At 51.4% G+C, this 19705-nt stretch overlaps 1 protein-coding gene across 1 annotated transcript in view; it reads left to right on the top strand.

Annotated features, from left to right (window-relative positions):
• Tnrc18 (trinucleotide repeat containing 18) overlaps positions 1-18839 on the top strand; it is a 94162-nt gene extending 75323 nt beyond the window's left edge. Inside the window, 14 exon segments of the mRNA XM_027413546.2 lie at positions 337-764; positions 3618-3767; positions 4315-4456; positions 6355-6472; positions 6896-6971; positions 7098-7206; positions 10198-10314; positions 11069-11236; positions 11567-12252; positions 12254-12727; positions 12730-12936; positions 15698-15934; positions 16498-16572; positions 17322-18839. Coding sequence (XP_027269347.1) covers positions 337-764; positions 3618-3767; positions 4315-4456; positions 6355-6472; positions 6896-6971; positions 7098-7206; positions 10198-10314; positions 11069-11236; positions 11567-12252; positions 12254-12727; positions 12730-12936; positions 15698-15934; positions 16498-16572; positions 17322-17528 — 3194 coding nt within the window. The 3' untranslated portion in view covers positions 17529-18839.
• The last annotated feature ends 866 nt before the right edge of the window (positions 18840-19705 follow it).

Raw genomic sequence — 19705 nt, 5'->3', positions numbered from 1 at the left:
AGGCTTGGGGCTTTCTCTACTGCCTCCCTGTGCAGCCCTCACCCCAACCTGCCTGGTTCTGGGGTTTTCATGAGAGGCAGTATAGAGACACACGAGGGTCTAGGGCCTCCATATTTTAGTAGTACTCTTGGGGTAACGGGTGGGGAGCAGCCATGGGGTAGAGGAGAGGGGACTTGGGTGAGCCCTTGTCTTTCTCTGAGCCTCATTTTACCTCCTCCTGGTAACAGGAGAGTGTGCCGCTGGGTGGGATGGGTCTGTGGATTTCTTGCTGGTGGCCTTGCAGGCCCAAGAATGGGAAGGTCTGTGGTGACCCTACCTACTCCTCTCCACATCCAGGCACAGAGTTCGAGTATACAGACTCAGACAGTGAAGTCAAAGTTCCCAAGCAGTCACCTGCTGGGCTGCTGCGGCCCAAGAAGGGGGTTGGGGAGCCAGGCCAGTCTATGGCTGCCCCGGTACCCGGCACCCGGGCCTCTGGTCCCACCAGCCCAGACAAAACCAAGCTGGCCTCAGAGAAGGGACGGAAACCCCGGAAGATACGTGGCCCCAAGGAGCCTGGCTTCGAGGCAGGGCCAGAGGCCAGTGATGATGACCTGTGGACAAGACGCCGGAGTGAGCGCATCTTCTTACACGATGCCTCAGCCGCAGTCCAGGCGCCCAGTAACACAGCACCAGCACCCAAGCCTACCCGATGTGGCAAGGGTGGTGCCCCAAGCCCACGAAAGGACACCGGCCGAGCCAAGGACAGGAAGGACCCCAGGAAGGTAAGGGCTCAGCACAGATTCCCCTGGTCTCCATCCTGTGACTTTGATGTTGGCAGTATGCCCGTGGAAGGTCTCATCACATTTGGTGGTCAGGAGGAACCTGGCTTTCTCTTCCTGTTCCTGAAAGAGGGCCTTAGTCTCTCACCCATCATCAAAGAATAAATCAGTACCTGGGACCTGTGTTAATTATAACAAAATAGCCAACACAATCGGTTTATAAAGAAAAGAGGTTTCTGGGTTTGGTGACTCTTGTATATAACCCCAGCACTTGGATTATTTGATTAGTGTGTGTGTGTGTGTGTGTATCTGTCTGTCTGTCTGTCTGTCTGTCTGTCTGTCTTTGTATGTGACACGACACACGTGTGGAGGCCAAAGGACAGCTTAGTGTAGTCATTTCTCTCCTCTCGCACGTATGTGGGTTCTGATGGTCAAAACTCAGACCACCAGGTTTGCATGAAAAGCTGTTTGCCTCCCAAGCCATCTGATCAGCTCTGGTTTAGATTTTTTAGATGGGATCTCTTATAGCCCAGGCTGGCCTTGAACTTCTGATCCATCTACCACATGCATGTTGTAGTCTTGAGGTTTGAAGCAGAGCTTCAGTGTGCTGGTTCCCTGAGCAAGCCTTCAGCAGAAGTTTATAAAGGCAGCAGGTGTGGGTGCCACCTTCTGTGTCAGTTTGTTGGACACCTAGGTTATTTCCAGTTCTTTATTTGGATGCCCCTGTTTGAAAGACATTGGCCAGTTCCCACCCACCTACAGGGTAGAGTGCCTAGATCTCTGAATTGAGAAACTCAAGCAGGAGGAGCCTTCACTGCAGTCCTGGGAAGTCTCACACACTTTCACAGGTGGCCGGGCAGCAGCTAAGCCATTTTAAATGCCCTTCCAGGAAGATTGCTGCTAGAACTCATTGGTAAGGTTTTATTGTTGTTCTTGTTGGGTTTTGATAGCATTTGGATGAGTGCTTAAATAAAGCTAGCTGGTCCCTCCGTGCCATGGGACAGTCCTCAGCATAATGGAACCTCTGGTGCTCGAAGAGGACATTTCTTATAGGACTTTAGTCAATCTGTGTTGAGCAAAACAAAATATAGAGTGCTTGCCTATATCCCTAGGCCTAGAATGCCCCAGTGAGGGGCTAGGGTGTGACTCAGTGGTAGAGCTCCTGTCTAGAATCCCCTAGTGAGGGGCTGGAGGCACAGCTTAGCAGTAAACCCCCACCTAATGTGCCCAAGGCTCTGAGTTAATGAAACATCCCCAGTAAAGAAAACAAAAAGTTCATATGTGAATGTTTCTGCATGATTACCTGGCTTTGTGCTCCTGTGGGAAGTTCTGTAACGATATACAGGCTGCCAATAGGAGGGTTGTTGCAGAAACTCACACATTTTAGCATGTTTTATGTTTGTCTGTTGGTACAATAAATTATACAGTAATGGTAGAAAGTAATTGTGAGGGCTGGCACGATTGCTCAGTGTGTAAAGCCTATCAGTCCGTGTGATCTAAGCCTGACAATTGACTGAGTTCAATTCCTGGACCCTACGTTGTGGGAGGAGAGAAGTGACCTTGGCAGGTTGTCCTCTGCCCATCACATGCACACTTGGCACACAAATACACATACATACATACATACATACATACATACACACACACACACACACACACACACACACACACACACACACACACACTCACACACACAACCAAATATATAAAACTTTAGTAATTGGTGATGAAAATCTAGAACACTTGTATGATGGAGAGAGGAGTGTCAGCCCTGTCTCGGGTGTGACATGATGAGAGTCCCCCGGGCATGGGAAGTGCTCCACTATCAGGGACCCTGCAAGTGTCAGGCCTCACAGGGAATAGATCCATGCAAAGTGAAGAATGGAACTATAGCAGGCTCTGGGTCAAAATTCCCAGAGTCTGGTGTCTCCATTTATTTCTCTTACTGGTTTAAGCACAGTAAGACTTTGGAAAGAGATTTCCATATGACAGTCATCGCAACAAAGCTTCCGGGATGACTACATCCAACCTTCCTTGCAAAGTAGCAAAGCACCTGTGGCCTTTGCTGTAAGAATGAGTTCTGTTGGCTGAGAAACAGAGCTCAGGGCTAGGGCCTAGGGAGGAAGGATTTGTAATAAGCACAAGGATGGATTCTGCTGATGAAGGATGCAGAGTACCTGGGACCTCTCTCATAAGGAAGGGTTCTCTTCACTGAGAGATGAAGCTCAGGATAAGGACCTATGCAATGTCCAGGATATTGGGAAGACTGGCTCATAGGATAGCGAAAGTCCTCCAGGTTGTTACACAACATTCACCCCAGCCTTCCAGGTGAAAAGGCATTGTATCATTTTCTTCCTTTGAAGAGAAAAGGCCTGGACTTTTGTTTGTTTGTTTGTTTTTTTGAGACAGGGTTTCTCTGTATAGCTTTGGAGCCTATCCTGGCACTCACTCTGGACCAGGCTGGCCTCGAACTCACAGAGATCTGCCTGCCTCTGCCTCCCGAGTGCTGGGACTAAAGGCGTGCGCCACCAATGCCCAGCTTAGGCCTGGACTTTTTTTTTTTTTTATAAATTTTATTTATTATGTATACAGCTATCTGCATGCATGCTTGCACACCAGAACAGGGCACCGGATCTCATTACAGATGGTTGTGAGCCACCATGTGGTTGCTGGGAATTGAACTCGGGTCCTCTGGAAGAGCAGTCAGTGCTCTTAACCTCTGAGCCATCTCTCCAGCCCCCAGGCCTGGACTTTTTAATGTGTTCTGGGAGCTGCATCTCCTCTACCCACCTCCTCGCCTGAGCAGCTGGGCCCTCCATGCCCTCTGACAACTCTACCTTTTGTTTTCTCTTCTAGAAGAAGAAGGGGAAAGAGGCTGGGTCAGCAGCCACTCTGCCACCAGCTCGTGTTTCTGCCTTGCCTGACTCCAGGGCACCTCACACAGGACCCCTGGCAACTGCCAGACGGAGCAAGGCCAAGGCCAAAGGGAAGGAGGTGAAGAAGGAGGTAAGTTGAGGCTGGATCGGGGCTTGGTTCCAGGAGTGGGCGTGGAATGCCCCTTAGTGCATTGTCCACCCCATGCTGGGGCTAGTTGTGACAAGCCTGAGTGTCTTCTATGTGCCGGCTTGGTTCTCAGCCAAGCTTCCATCTTATTCGGGCCCAGGGACATCCAAACTACTGCCCGATACCTGTTCCTCAGCAGTGCTCCCCTTGGGGGTCCTAAGGCCTTTCTCTGTTGACAGAGGGCCATGGTGTGCCTGGCTGTGCCATAACTTACTCCCATAGCCCCGTTTTCCCACAACTTCATTTTGCATTGCGACAGCTCAGTTTCTCTACGGTGGAGGCCAAGGTGTCTGTTGTGATAACATAAGGAGGGCACTGAGCGGCCACTGAGTACCAGGTACTGCGCTGAGTACACAAGGCTTGGGCTCCAGTGCTCATATCCGTAGTCTTTGCAAATTGACCCTGGCCCTGGATTTCCAAGGAATGTTCCCAGAATGACAGAATGACCTGTGCCTTGTGCAAAGCCATCAGTGTGTGTGTTCTCCCCCAGAACCGAGGAAAAGGAGGTGCTGTGAGTAAACTGATGGAGTGTATGGCCGCAGAGGAGGACTTTGAACCCAACCAGGACTCCAGCTTCTCTGAGGATGAGCACTTGCCCGGAGGTGGGGCCACAGAGCGACCTTTGACCCCAGGTGGGTGTTGTGAGAGGGTGGGTGGGTGTATGCGCGCACCCACTTGCCTGGAAATGTTTAGATTGAGGCCGGGGCAGCTTAGCTCCAGCTTAGCCAGCCTGTGGTGTGGAATGGGGAGGGATGGGTTAGGCAGATAATATGTTAAACCTTGGGGCCGGCAAGGAGACACACGAAGTGTCTCAGAGACATAGGTCTCCACAGTAAGGGGCTCCGTGTGTGTGTCTTACTGTAAACCTGGCTGTGCAGGAAGCAGGGAGACTAGCAGGTAGCTGCTGGCAGCAAGCCTCAGCTGCCTTTGGACAACATGTGGGGGAGGGGAACAGAGATAACTTAGAGCATGATAGGAGTTCGGTGGGAGAATGGCTAGATTGTGGGGGTGGGTCGTGTGAACGGACATGTAAGGATGGAGGTAGGAAGAGGTGAGGGCTGATGTTATAAGATGGGTCCCAGGAGTGTGAGCGGCCACTTATTTTTAGTGGATACAGTTTAGAGGTGTTTTAAGGATGCCCTGAGGAGGTTACTTGGACCCTAGGGTCTGAGCTAGGAGGAGGGATGATGAATGTGAACTATGGTGAGCAGATTGGAAGAAGAGATAGGCCATCCCTGTTGGGTTATCTTAGTCATTCTGGAGCAGCCAGCCACATCCTCACATAAGTGTCTAGGCTGCAGCTGGCATGCTGAGGGCGTGTGATGGGGTGTGAGGATTCAAGCTACAGCTCTACAGTACTTTGTCCCAGTTGTCATGCGCTGTGCAATACAAGGGTAAGAGTGGAACAACCAGGGCCCAAGTGTGTGGCTGAGAACCAGGAGGTCTCCCCTTGACTGTGCAGAGCTAGCATTTTGTTCTCCGCTGGCCAAAGCAACTGGCATTCTCAAGCCCAACTTTCGGTGTGTGATGTTCCCTCTGCCCTGAGCATGCGTGTAGAAGCCCGTGGCACAAAGAAGTAGGTTTTTCTTCCATTGCCAGACTCCAGAGCTGCCTGATTTTATTTATTTATTCATTTGAGCTTCACACAGACTGAGCCACATCCTCAGTCAGTGCTTCTGGCTCCTTATTCTTGGATTCTAGGCAGGCTGTCTGGTGGAGCCATGTCCTAAGCCCCACACTAGGGGATTCTAGGCAGGTGCTCTACCACTGAGCCACACCCCAGACCCTCACTGGGGGATTCTAGGCAGGTGCTCCACCACTGAGCCACACCCACAGCTCCTAACTGGGGGATTCTAGGCTCTGCCCTCAGCCTTTTTTCTAACTTTTCAAGGTAGAATTTCACTAAGGTGCCCCAGCTGGCCTTGAGTTCACTGTGTAGCTCAGACTGGTCTTGCACCTTCAGTCTTCCTGTCTCATGTGTCACTGGGATGAGAGGCCACCATCACCAGCCCCATTTGGGCTCTTTTTCATGTTGACTGCTGACGGGACCGGGTATAAGGGTCTTATGGAGAAGAGAAAGGGAAGGACTAAGGAGACCTGGGATGGGCTGTCTGGTGGAGTAGGGGCTCAGGTGGGGAAAAAGAACCCCATTCTAGGGACATGGCAGAGGGGTCTGGGCTCAATGTTGGAGGAAGGTATCCTTGCCATCTCTTGGGGGCTTCACATCCCGGGACCTCAAGTATTGATCTATGGGATGAAAGAGTTTGTTACCCCTGGCTTTACATTTGTCTGAGATCTTCCTAGTTGTCTGTAAAGGCTGGGAAAGGGGGCTACCCATTCCCCACCCCATGAGCAGGTGGGACCCAGTGAGTACGGGGACAGCCATGTGTACACACATCCTACAGCTTTTCCTGGACACCTCACAGCCTTCATTTCCTAGAGGGGACCTGTGGTGTCATCAGGCCGGCCTGGGATGGTTTTCCCTAACATCCTCGGCCGCCCCCTGACTTCACTGCTCACCTCTCTGCAGCCCCCCGATCCTGCATCATTGACAAGGACGAGTTGAAGGATGGCCTGCGTGTGCTGATTCCTATGGATGACAAGCTGCTGTATGCAGGGCATGTGCATACCGTGCACTCTCCTGACATGTGAGTGACATTTGGGGTTCCGGCTCTGCTCCCCCCCCCACGCCTCTCTAAGCTGGGAGAGCAGTGGTGTAGGGTTCTGAGGGGTCACTAAAACCAGTAGTTGGGAGTTGCCCCAGTGTAGATCTCTGTTGGGCAGAGGTAGGCCCAGCAGGAAGTGGAGAAGTGAGGTGTTGCAGCCTTCCTTTGGAATTGGGGTATCTGGCTGGACATACTTTCCAGCCCCTGAATTATATAAATGAGGAAGCTGGGTACAGGAAGAGTGAGAACGCAATCCATTTTTATATAGTAAGGTAATAGACACTGAAGCTGAATCCTGTGGCCCAGGCGGCAGGCTGGCAGTGGTAGGTTTTGGGCAGTGCAGTCTGTGGAAGGAAGGGGGTTCTCTGGCCACTGCCTATTGTACATTTGACCCTGGCCTTGCAGATACCGTGTGGTGGTGGAAGGTGAGCGTGGGAACCGTCCCCACATCTACTGCCTGGAACAGCTACTGCAGGAGGCGGTGAGTGGGAGAGGGGTATTGACTCCAAGGCCTGGAGGAAGGGGCCGAAAGGCCGTGGCCAAGAGCTTTGTTCCTGGTCACTGCCTTCCTAGTCACCTTCTGACCCTCAGCCCTGTCCTCTCCCAGATTATAGATGTGAGGCCAGCCTCTACACGCTTTTTGCCCCAGGGGACCAGGATCGCCGCCTACTGGAGCCAGCAATACCGCTGCCTCTATCCAGGCACGGTGGTCCGAGGTGAGACACCCTTCCACCCTAGCTCACCCAGCTGCTAATAAGTCATCATCAGTTCATCTGGTTGTAGAGGCATTTGCTGGTTTGCATAACTAAACTCCAGGGAAGGCTTTCTGGTTTGGCTTGATCAGGATACTATGCAGATGAAGTACATGGGACTCAGGCTCTTGGTATCTCATCTGTGGGCTGGCTACACGCCAGCTTCTTGGGAAGGATTTTCACATTCACATATCCCATCATCAGAGAATGTCTCATTCTCCTGGCTTCCCATGTAGGTCTGGGGCGGTGATAGGTAGGGAATGATGTGGCTCATAAAGTTCGTTGAGGCTGCTACAGTGAGTCCACAGGGGTGGGCCCATTATAATTCTGTTCTTGCCTCTAAAGCACGAAGTCGGCTTCTCTTCTCCATAGACAGCGTTGCCATGACCAAATACCTGGAGAAGATGTCAGGGCAGAAGGACCTATTTTGATTTGTAGTCTAGACGGCATATTGCTGTTCCGGTCCTTGGCTCTATTGATTCTGGATCTGTGTCCAAGCAGAGCAACATGATGGCACAATTGTGTGGCCAAGGCTGTTCACATCCTGATAAACAGGAAACAGAGAGTATGAGGAGACCAGATGCCAGGTACAGCCTTTAAAAAGGATGTCCTCAGTGACCTGCTACTCCAGTGAGGCCCCCTTATGAAGGTTTCCACCCCATGTTAGCATCTGGGCATGAAGTATTCAACATGTGGGCAAGCTGGGGTATTGTTAACCCCTCAGGGAGTGGAAGATGGGCAGATGGAAGTAAATAGGGGTGGGGGTGGGATGATGGCTCAGGGGCTAAGAATGCTTGCTTCAGTATCATGAAAATCAGAGTTCAGATCCCAGCCCCCGTGTATACACACTTGTTCATCTACACACTTGTTCATCTACACACTTGTTCATGTACACACTTGTAACACCAGCTCTGTGGGTGTGGAGACAGGATCGTCACAGGGCTCACAGAAAGTATGGGCCTCTGATTTCAGGAAGAGACCTTGTCTTGAATGAATGGGTGAAGAGTGATAAACAGGATACCTGATGACCTCTGCATGCACACACACACACACACACACACACACACACACACACACACACGAGCACACACGAGCACACACACGTAAACACACAGATGTACACATACACAGAGACACATGAGCACACACACGTAAATACACAGATGCACACATACACAGAGACACATGAGCATACACATAGACACACACATGAGCACATATACACATACACAAACACGAGCATGCACACTTAGTCATTCACACAGACAAGCATATACAAACAAACGTATGAATACGTATTTTAAAGGCAAAAGAACAAAACAGGTGTGGGGCTGGAGAAAATGGCCCAGTGGTTGAAGATATTCACTGCTCTTCAGGAGACCCAGGTTGGGCTCCCAGTGCCCATATGGCAGCTCACAAATGCCCTTTTCTGCCCTTCATGGGCTCCTGCATGCACATGGTACACAAATTCATGTAGGCATACACACATACACATACATAAAAATGAGTAAGTCTTCATAAAGAAATAAGTGGGTACACCAGAAGAGAAATAGTATAGGTGTCAGACAGACGAATGAAGCAGATACTTGAGCAGCTGTGGCCTTAGTTATTCCAAACCCAACATACCTGGGGATATTGGTGTTGGTTCGACCAAAGGCCAAGCACAGTATGCCCTTTGGCTACCCCACATTTTACACACCAGAAAACAGGTGTCCAGGACAGTCTGAGCCACAGGTGAGCTGGGAAGATACTCCTTTTCCCATCTGGAAGTCACTCACCAAACACCAGAAATCATGTGACAATGATAAACATTTATCAAGAGTCTGGCATTGTGAGACTTTGTCTTTCAGTACCATGAAGAGCCCGGTGCTCCCCAAGCCTGCCTCAGGGGCACCCTTGGAATTTAGGCCTGAACCTGGTCAACATCCTAAGGCTCCTCTTGGTCTGATCTGCATGACATTCTGTCTCACTCATGGTTCATCTCCTCATTTGAACAGATCTTTCAGTAGCTTGTTGTCTGGGGATGCCCAGGCTAGACAATGAAGACTTTGACCTTCTGACCCCTCCTGCCTCCAGCTCCCAAGTACTGGGCACAGGTGCCGTGTGTTACCTGTAGTCTACCCTTAGTTAGAGACAGTTGAGCTGGGTATAAATTCCACACTGGAAATAATTTCCCCTTACTTTTTCCTTCCTCCTTCCTTCCTTCCATTTTTCTTTCTCTTTCTCTCTTTTTCAATATAGTTTTTCACTGTGTAGCCCTGGCTGTCCTGGAACTTCCTCTGTAGACCAGGCTGGCCTCGAACTCCTAGAGATCCATCTACCTCTGCCTCCTAAGTGTTCAGATTAAAGATGTGTGCCACCAGACCTGGCCACATTTGCTTTTTATATTGAGCTTCCAGTATTATTTGGTAAGTTCACTATGTTGTAATTCCTATATTTGGGGGCTGAGGCAGGAGGATCAGAAGGTCAAAGCCTCCCTGGGCTACTGAGTGAGTTCAAGGCCAGCTTGGGCAACTTAAGTGAGGACCTGTCTCAAAAAATACAAGTAAAAACAGGGCTGAGGATGTGGCTTGGTGAAGGAGTGCTTGCCTTTTGTGCATGAGACCACAATCAACTGTCACTCCCCCTATGGAATCTTCGGAAATGTAGACATATGTCTCACTTCCTGTCTTTAATATTCAGAGCTGGTGTACTGGTAATACTTTTGTAGAGTTGTTTTGGGGAGGGTCATAGATAATGAGCAAACCCAGATATGTGTGCAATCAGCCATCTCTACCCCCTGAAATCTAAGACTCACAGCCAGAAATGAAAGAGCTGGCCCTGTGTCCTTGACCGGTGTGGCTCATAACACCCACACCTGCACAATTGTATATACACCCCAGGGTTCTCTAAGACTATGCCTCTGTGACCTGGGCTGCAGTCCCAGGAGGCTCCCTGACCTGCCTTTACCCTCAGGGCTGCTGGACCTGGAAGACGACGGAGATCTGATCACTGTGGAGTTTGATGATGGGGACACAGGCAGGATTCCCCTGTCACATATCCGCCTCTTGCCACCTGACTATAAAATCCAATGTGAGTGGTGAACCTATGCCATTACCTATGCCATTGGGGGGAGGTGTCTCTGAAGCCCCAGCTGGGCCCACACGTCCAGGCCCTTGCCTGGCTACCCAGTAGTGTTTTTTTTTTTTTTTTTTTTTGGTTTTTTGTTTTTTTTTTTTTTTTTGGTTTTTCAAGACAGGGTTTCTCTGTGTAGCTTTGGAGCCTATCCTGGCAGTTGCTCTGGAGACCAGGCTGGCTTTGAACTCACAGAGAGAGATCCGCCTGCCTCTGCCTCCCAAGTGCTGGGGTTAAAGGCGTGGGCCACCAATGCCCAGCTCCCAGTAGTGCATTTTACCTGCTTACTCTTACCCAGGTTCCCTCCACATGTCTGTGGGCTCCGTTTGGCATTTGGTTCTCGTTTTTTTAGTTATTTGCATTGCTGGGGATGGAACCCAGGGTCTTGTACAAACTAGCCAGGTGCTCTACCACTGAGCACACCCCCAGCTCCTCACTGGGGGATTCTAGGCAGGTGCTCTCCCACTGAACTATACCTCCAGTCCCTCATTGCTGGATTCTAGCCAATCTGAAGTTCTGAATGATGGTGGGTGGGCAGGAATCTTCTGCTCGAAGATTCCCCTGAGCTCTACCACTGAGCCATACCTCCAGCACTGGAGGATTCTAGGCCCTACTGCTGAGCTCCCTAATGTGGGTTGGCTGCAGGGTCTCCCTCCTGCATGCCAAGAAACTGATCAGTAATACCTGAGCCACTCTCTGCTTTGTTCTACAGGTGCTGAGCCATCCCCAGCACTCCTAGTGCCCAGTGCAAAACGCCGTAGTAGGAAGACCAGCAAAGACACTGGGGAAGGCAAAGAAGGGGCCACCACAGGGACTCAGGAGGCTACAGGAGCCAAGGCTCGAGGGCGAGGACGGAAACCCAGTGCCAAAGCCAAAGGTGGTAAGTTTTCTCTGGCTTGGGAGGTACAAGGATGAGACCACTGTTAGAATTGGATGCTGGAGCTTCCGGTGAATGACTAGTCTCTGTCTTGTGAGAATTCTGTGCTGCTGGGCAGTTTTGCCTGGCTCACTTACTGCTTATAATTAGAGAAGTTGGTGAGCATTTGAAGGGCCTACCCTGCAGCTTACACAGGGAGGGGCCTTGCCTCCAGGTCCCTGCCCAGGGCTCCCCAAGGGCTTTCTGACTAGGATCCCAGCTCATCCAACAGGAAGTCCCGCTTTTCTTCCACCATTCCCTACCCTTGACCTCTGGTTATAATCTCTCTATCAGACAGAGCTGCTGTCCTGGAGGAAGGGGCTACAACGGACGAAGTCCCCAGTGCTCCCTTGGCCCTGGAGCCCATTAACACCCCAAGTTCCAAGAAGAGTCCCCCAGAACCAGTGGACAAGCGGGCCAGAGCCCCCAAAGCTCGCTCAGTCTCTGCACAACCCAGCCCCATGCCACCCACCTTCTCCAGCTGCCCAGCTCCTGAGCCTTTTGGGGAGCTGCCAGCCCCCCCTGCAGCCCCACTCATCAACATGCCTGTCACCATGCCTGCCACTCGCCCCAAACCCAAGAAGGCTCGGGCCGCCGAGGGGTCAGGTGCCAAAGGTCCCCGGAGGCCAGGGGAAGAGGATGAACTGCTTGTCAAACTGGACCATGAGGGGGTCATGTCCCCCAAAAGCAAGAAGGCCAAAGAGGCTCTGCTCCTGCGGGAAGATCCAGGGCCTGGGGCTTGGCCGGAGTCTACAGGGTTGCTTAGCCTGGGTAGCTACCCACCAGCTGTTGGCAACAGTGAGCCCAAAGCCACCTGGCCCAAGGCTCTGGATGGAGACCTCACTCAGGAGCCTGGGCCAGGACTTCCTTTGGAGGATCCTGGCAACTCCAAGAACCCAGACAAGGCCCAGGCTGAGCAAGATGGGGCCGAAGAGTCAGAGACCACCACCAGCAGCAGCAGCAGCAGCAGCACCAGCAGCAAGCAGCAGTAGCAGCAGTAGCAGCAGTAGCAGCAGCAGCAGCAGCAGCAGCAGTGGCTCCGAAACAGAAGGCGAAGAGGACACTGAGAAGAGCAGAGAGGACGGCCGGGGTGCCGGGGGCAGGACCTGCAGTGCTGCAAGCTCCAGGGCATCCTCTCCTGCCTCCTCATCCTCTTCTTCTTCCTCCTCCTCCTCCTCTTCTTCTTCCTCCTCCTCTTCTTCTTCCTCCTCCTCATCCTCCTCTTCTTCTTCCTCCTCCTCCTCCTCCTCTTCCTCCTCCTCTTCCACTACAGACGAGGACTCTTCCTGCAGCTCTGATGACGAAGCAGCCCCCGCACCTGCAGCCGGTCCCTCCACACAGCAGCCAGCGCTACCCACCAAGGTGTCCAAGCCACCTAGCAAGGCACGCTCCTCAGCTCACTCCCCAGGCAAGAAGGCACCCACCGCCACCCAGCCCCCACCCAGCCCCCACCAGCCCCACCCCAGCCCCAGCAGACTCTGCAACCCAAGACCCAGGCTGGGGCTGGGGCCAAGAGCCGACCCAAGAAGAGAGAAGGTGTGCACCTGCCTACCACCAAGGAGCTGGCCAAGCGGCAGCGTCTGCCGTCTGTGGAGAACCGACCTAAAATCGCTGCCTTCCTACCCGCCCGGCAGCTTTGGAAGTGGTTTGGCAAGCCCACTCAGGTAAATTTCCTGGAAGGGAACCATGGGTGTGGGTAGCCTTGAGTTCCAGAAGAGCACCCTGGATTCCAAAATCCATTTTCGTCTAGAATCCATGTACTGTATAGTGTGGCCCTGCCTAACCTTTATCACACACTCCCTTTGGAGCTCAAGTATGGTCACTGCAGGGACCCACACAGGCCCTCCCATGATGCTCAGGCCAGTAAGAGGGGCCCTTCCAAGCCCTTCAGCAGCTCACCTGCTTGTCATTGTACCTGCCTCAAGGTTTCAAGCTGCCTTGAAACCTCAAGTTCAGAGTACTGAAGGCCAGTTCTTAGCAGCAAGTGACCAGAGTCAACACCTTTTGCCCAGCTCACACCCTGTGTAGCCCGAGCTAAAAGCCCATGTGTGGTGGGCCAGGGGTCATGGATCCCACCTCTATCTTGACAGCTGGGGCTGGTCTTCCAGAAGCATGTTGAAAGCACTCCCCACCCCCACTGTCTATCATCTACCCACCTACACGTACAGAAAGTACATACATGTGTATGCAAGTGTCCACAGCTGCTAGTGCAGGGGCACCAAGTGCTCACACAGATATATATTCAGGCACGTATGTGCATGCATGGGTGCTATGGTGAACTGAATAGAAGCACGCCATCCCACCCCCCCACCAACCACACACACAACATTCTGTACTTCATTCACTGTGGTGGCGCCATGTCCAATGTTGTAGAAACTTGTGGAAAGTGGTCCCTGGCTAGAGGAAGTAAGTCACTGCAGGTGGATCCTGAGAATATGTTATTGCTGATAATTTCCTGTTTTCCTGGCTAGCTGTGAAATGAACAGCTTAACCTCTGCCACATTCTCTCATTACCATGTGTTCTGCCCCAGCACTTAGGGCCAAATGACCGTGGACTAGGTCCTCTAAAAACATGAGCCCAAAGTAAATGTAAATATCTCTTTTTTTTTTTTTTAAGTTTTTTTTTCCTTTCTTCTTTTTCTAAAAATCTACCAGGTACTTACTTGGTCAGCAATAAGAAAAGTAACTATCGCCGGGTGTTGGTGGCACACGCCTTTAATCCCAGCACTCGGGAGGCAGAGGCAGGCGGATCTCTGTGAGTTCGAGGCCAGCTTGGTCTCCAGAGCAACTGCCTTGATAGGCTCCAAAGCTACACAGAGAAGCCCTGTCTCAAAAAACCAAAAAGAAAAGAAAAAAAGAAAAGTAAATATCATAACTACACCATAGAACCAGAGCCAGGTAGTGGTGGTGCACACCTTTAATCCCAGCGCTCAGGAGGTAGAGGCAGGCAGATCTCTAAGTTCGAGGCCAGTCTGATCTATAGAGTGAGTTCCAGGGCAGCCAGAGCTACACAGAGAAACCCTGCCCTGGAATGAATAATTAGACCATAGACACATGAACACTGTACATAAGGAAACACAGGAATAGTCATATGTATCCGCATCTACGTATATGGAATATATATGGGACAACATATACATGCACTTCTCAGTGGAGGGTATTGTCAATAGCTATTCTGGAATCTTCCATTTAAACTATGATAACAGCCCTCCTGATCAGTCCACCCATACCTGTGGGTAGAAAGACGCAGAGCTCCAATGTGTTGCTCAGCTTTCCCTCCCAGTAACAAAATACCCTCTGCTTAGCCCAGGATGAGCTGAATTTCTGATCCTTCTGCCTCTGCCCCTTGAGTATTGGGATTACAGGCATGTACTACCATACCATTTATGACATGCTGAGGTTGGAACCCAGGGCTTCATGCATGCCAGGTGAGCACGCTGCCAACTTGACCAGTGCTAGACATCATTAACTTTAGTCTCTAGTAAAGTGTTGGATGCCATAGTGGATAGGTATATGTAGGTACCAACTTCTCATACCATGACCAGGAAGCAAAGAAAAGGAGGGAGAGTCCTAGTAATCTAATAACCTTGGTGGCCCAGTAACCTTAGTGACCTAGTAACCTTGGTGACCAAACCTTCACTAGCCCCACCTTGCTGTGAGCTCACCACTTCCTAGTAACTCCATCCTGGGGTGCCAGGACCTAACACACTTTTGTTTATGCAGTTTAAAAAAAAAAAAAAAAGATTGCGAGCAATAGAGGAAGATAGCGATGGCTGCCACACGCATGCACACCTGCATTACATACGTTACATGCCCACACATGCGTGCGTGCACACAATACACTCTCTCTAAAAAGGAAGAAGAGGTGTGTAGCAGAAAGCTTTTGTTGCTATGAGAAAATACGAGATAATTAACTTGGCGGAGAGGGAAAGTTTGTTATGGTTCAGTGTGTACACCTGCCATCCGCTGGCTCTGTCTCCATTGCTTGGTTCTGCGCTAAATCAGGAGCACGAGGTGTAACAAAACTGCTCACTCTTGGCTGCCAGGAAACAGGAAAGAACCAGAGGCCTGATAGCTCACTAAAAGCTGTACCTCCAGTGACCTGCTTACTCCCCATTAGGCACCAGCTCTTAAGGGTCCACTCCTTCAGTATCGACACCAGCTGGTCATTAAATAAACCCTCAGTGTGTGAACTTGGACTTGGGGTGGGGGTGTGGGGGCAGGTGGTAGGGTTGGGGCTTCCAAACTCAAGCTAAGGCATGCCTTCCATGCAGACCCCCAGGATTGGTGGCGGGTGACTTTGGTCCAGGATGAGGGAATCCAGGCCTGCCCAGCCAGGGCCTGGCTGGTGGGGTGCCTGGCCTGAGACTCCCACAGGGCTGGGCACAGTGCTTGGCTCTGGTCCCTGACTAACATATCCCACAGCGGCGAGGCATGAAAGGCAAGGCTCGCAAGCTCTTCTACAAAGCCATCGTTCGAGGCAAGGAGATGATCCGCATAGGGGACTGCGCGGTCTTTCTGTCTGCTGGTCGCCCCAACCTGCCCTACATTGGTCGGATCCAGAGCATGTGGGAGTCGTGGGGCAACAACATGGTAGTTCGCGTCAAGTGGTTCTACCATCCGGAAGAGACCAGCCCAGGCAAACAGTTCCACGAGGGCCAGGTGAGCCTTTCCCTGCTGGGAACTGAGAGAAACTGTAAGGGGTTTCATTTCCATTGGTGTGGCAAAGCACCCTGACAGAGGGAAGTAAGGGTTTTCTTACAGCTGACAGTTCTACGTTACCATCCATCTCTGTGGGGACAGCTGATTACATCACATCCACAGCTAGGGACAGAGAGAATGAATGCATTCATGATTAACACTCAGCTTGATTCCTCTACTCAGACAGTCCAGAGTTCCCCATGCAGGGAATGGTGCTGCCCACAGTGGGCTGGCTCTTCTCACCCCACTTAACAAGGTAACCCCCAGCAGATGTACCCACAACTCAGCCCCGCCTAGCTGGTGCCTTCCTGAGACTCTTTTCCCAGAGAACTCTAGATTGTGTCAAAACGACAATGAAACACTATAGCCATCGCACAGTTTAGGCTGGGCATCTGGGTGCTGGGAACAGTGGCCCTACAAGTGGGGAGGTTGAGTCCAAGGGAGCTTGTGTAGTCAGCCTGAGATCTCAGATGGTGTAAAACAAAACTCAGACCTACCCACACCCTCTCATCTTTCCCCCACAGCACTGGGACCAGAAGTCAGGGCGCAGTCTCCCTGCAGCCCTGCGGGCCTCCAGCCAGAGGAAGGACTTCATGGAGGTGAGAAGGCAGCAGTGGGCTGGTGTGGGGTACAGGTTCTGTCCAGATGGGGCAGGCTGCAAGCTTTCTGCTCTGCCCCTCCAAGCCCCTCCCTCTTGTGTCTGTGGCTCTGAGCTACTAGGGCCACCATCTGCCTTTGGCCTAGTGCCTCTTTGTAACATAGGCACATCTGTCCGTCTTTTCTTCTGATGTTTCTCTCATTTTTATTTCTTTTCTGTGTGTTTGCATATACGAATGTTCAGACCTGTGGTGGGGAGTGTGCTTGTGGCTGTGGGTGGAGGCTCACTGTTGGCATTGGGAGTCTTTCTTGGTCATCAAAACCAGATCTTACGAGCCAGCTTGCTCCAGAGGTCTCCTGTCTCTGTCTTTTGAGGCTAAAATTGCAGGTGGGCTACCACGCCCACCTGCTACTTAACACGGGCTCTGGGGATCTGAACTTGGGTCCTCATAATTTGCTGCTTGTAAGATGAGGACCTTAACCTAAGGAGTCAGTACAAGCCTCCATGTTCATTCTTAACTTTGGGCGCTGTCTCTTCTTGTCACCTCTGTTTCTCTCTCCATCTCTTTTGGTCTCTGTCATTGTCTCAGTCTCTATTTTGTGGTTTCTGTCTCTTTGTTTCCATGTTTTTCCATCTCTATCTCCATCTCTCTATCTTGGTCTCCAGGTCTATACCCTTAAAGCATCCTGGGGTCCTGCTAATCCAGGAGGGTTCCCTCTAGTTCCTAACACCTACACTGTGTCCCCACAGCGCGCTCTGTACCAGTCCTCCCATGTGGATGAAAACGACGTTCAGACAGTGTCCCACAAGTGCCTGGTGGTGGGCCTGGAGCAGTATGAGCAGATGCTAAAGACCAAGAAATACCAGGACAGCGAGGGCCTGTACTACCTCGCGGGCACCTATGAGCCTACCACAGGCATGATCTTCTCCACAGACGGTGTGCCTGTGCTCTGCTGAGCACCGCCTATCCAGCGGGGCCCACAGAGACCCCTCCCCACCACTGCCATGGCGCGGGACCATGTGTGTTGTGTGCATGCCAGTGTGCTCGTGGGCGTGTGCATGTGGCCAGGTGGACGCCCCGGGCAAGTGCGAGTGTGTACATGTGTGTGCCCGTATGCATGCACGTGTGTGCACACATGTGCACACATCTCTAGACCCTTTCTGGTCATCCCCTGGTGCCCTCATGCTGAGACACCCCCCTCCAGCTATCAGGGTCTGACTCTGCTGTCCCGTCAGGGTCACCTCAGCGGGGCCTTCCCTCCCAGCACTTTGAATGCGCTTGATGAGGCTGCCCTCCAAGCTCTGGGCCTGTGTAGACTTTCTGATTCTGTGGATGGGGTGAGGGAGAGTTCCAAGGACCCAAACTGATGCTTGGTATAGAGGTCAACCATACCCAGCATGGAGCCCATCAAAGGCCTTCCACCGTGGGCCGGGGGCCCCAACGCCAGCCAGCTTCACCAATCAAATCACACTGGGCATCTGGGCGCCTGCATGCCCAGCCTCCACCCTCTCAGGACAGCCTGGACTTGGGGAAAAAGGCAGGGGAGGGCAGCCCAGGAGCATCACCATACCTGGTGGGCCCCCTAGCCCAGACCCTTACACTACAGAAAACCCCAATGGTGCTGAAACCCGCGCCCACGCCCGGCACGGCCCGCCCGGCCCCCTCCACCAGGAGGATCCGAAAGGTTACCTGTACAGTTTATTGTAGCCTGCCCCTGTATCATACACCTTTAAATGGAGTCAACTTTTTAATTATATATATAAAGATAAATATATATAAATATATATATAAACTTTTTAAAACTGTGAAAAATAGCTATGAAATTATAAAAAAAAACACATTCTGACGTGCAGAATATTATTTTTTATTTCCTGTTAGATTGTGAGTGTCTAGCACCGGCTTCATGCCTCCCCCAACTCCCCTGCACCCTCACCCTGCCCATGTGTACTGTATGTGCCCCCAAATGGACGAGAGATGGAGATAGATGGAGGGGCCCCGAGCCCAGCCCCCAGCTCGGCCCGAAGCACTTAACCAGCCCCCCTGTGCCTGCCAGACCCCAATGGGGTCCCCGGAGGCTTTGAGCAGACAATCTTGAAGGAAGGAAAAGCCAGACTTCGGTTCTGTTTTGTTTTGTTTTGGGGGGGTAATTACTGTTCCTGATTTCTTTTTTTAAACGTTTCTTTTGGAATTTTGTTTGTTGGCAAATTCTGTGTGATCTTTTTTCATAAAAAAAAAGAAAGAAAAGAAAAAATTTAATTGGAAAAATACCATGGCTTGGAGTGGCTTTATTTGGGAGCCTAGGATCTTGGAATTGGTGTGGAGGATCCAGTGTCCTTGTTTTAGAACACCCAGAGAAGAGACTAGAGCCACACAACATTGTCTTTTAGTGACAGAAGCCCCACATGGGGGGTGGGAGGCAAAATCCAGGTGCAGCCTGGAGTTGCTGTACTAGGCACAGAGATGAGCTTGATCAAACATTTCAGAAAGTTCTTGAAGCCAGAGTGGTGTTTTGTTTAAAATTCAAGAGCTAGGGGCTGGAGAGATGACTCAATTGTTAGGAGCATGTGTTGCCCTTAAAGAAGATCCAGGCTCAGTATGTAGCACCCACATGGCAGCTCACAACCGTATATAACTCAGTTCCAAGAGATTTGACACCCTAATCTGACCAGACAACCCTTGGTGCACAGGCATACATGCAGGCAAAACACACAAATCCCCCAAAAGTTTAAGATCTACAGGATGGAGAGGTTGTCAGTAAATTTCCTGCCTGGTTTCCATCCCAGAAAAACAACAGGCATGGTGGTGCCTTCAGGATCCCAGGGCTGGGGAATGAGGATAACCTCCATGGCTAGCCACTCTAGCCAAACAAGCAAGCAGGGTGGCCTGTGGCCTTGGCATCAAGCCCATATCTGGATAGGTTCAGGGTCACACACCTGTGTCTGGTTGTGTTAACAGTTCTGGGGCCTTGGAAACCTGGATTGAAGGACTGGATGCTGGCCAACCACAAGTGTGAATCTGTGTAGATAGCTGCAGCCCTCAATCTGGGGAAGAGAACAGGGTTGGGTGACAAGTGTTAACACCTAGCTTGAGGTTGCCAGGAAACTGAATAACTTGGTGGGTGGGACAAGTCACA

Source organism: Cricetulus griseus, chromosome 4 (genome assembly GCF_003668045.3).
Source record: "Cricetulus griseus strain 17A/GY chromosome 4, alternate assembly CriGri-PICRH-1.0, whole genome shotgun sequence".
In the NCBI taxonomy this organism is placed as follows: domain Eukaryota; kingdom Metazoa; phylum Chordata; class Mammalia; order Rodentia; family Cricetidae; genus Cricetulus; species Cricetulus griseus.
Note: the sequence above shows the minus strand (reverse complement) of the source record. Positions and strands in the feature narration are given on the sequence as shown.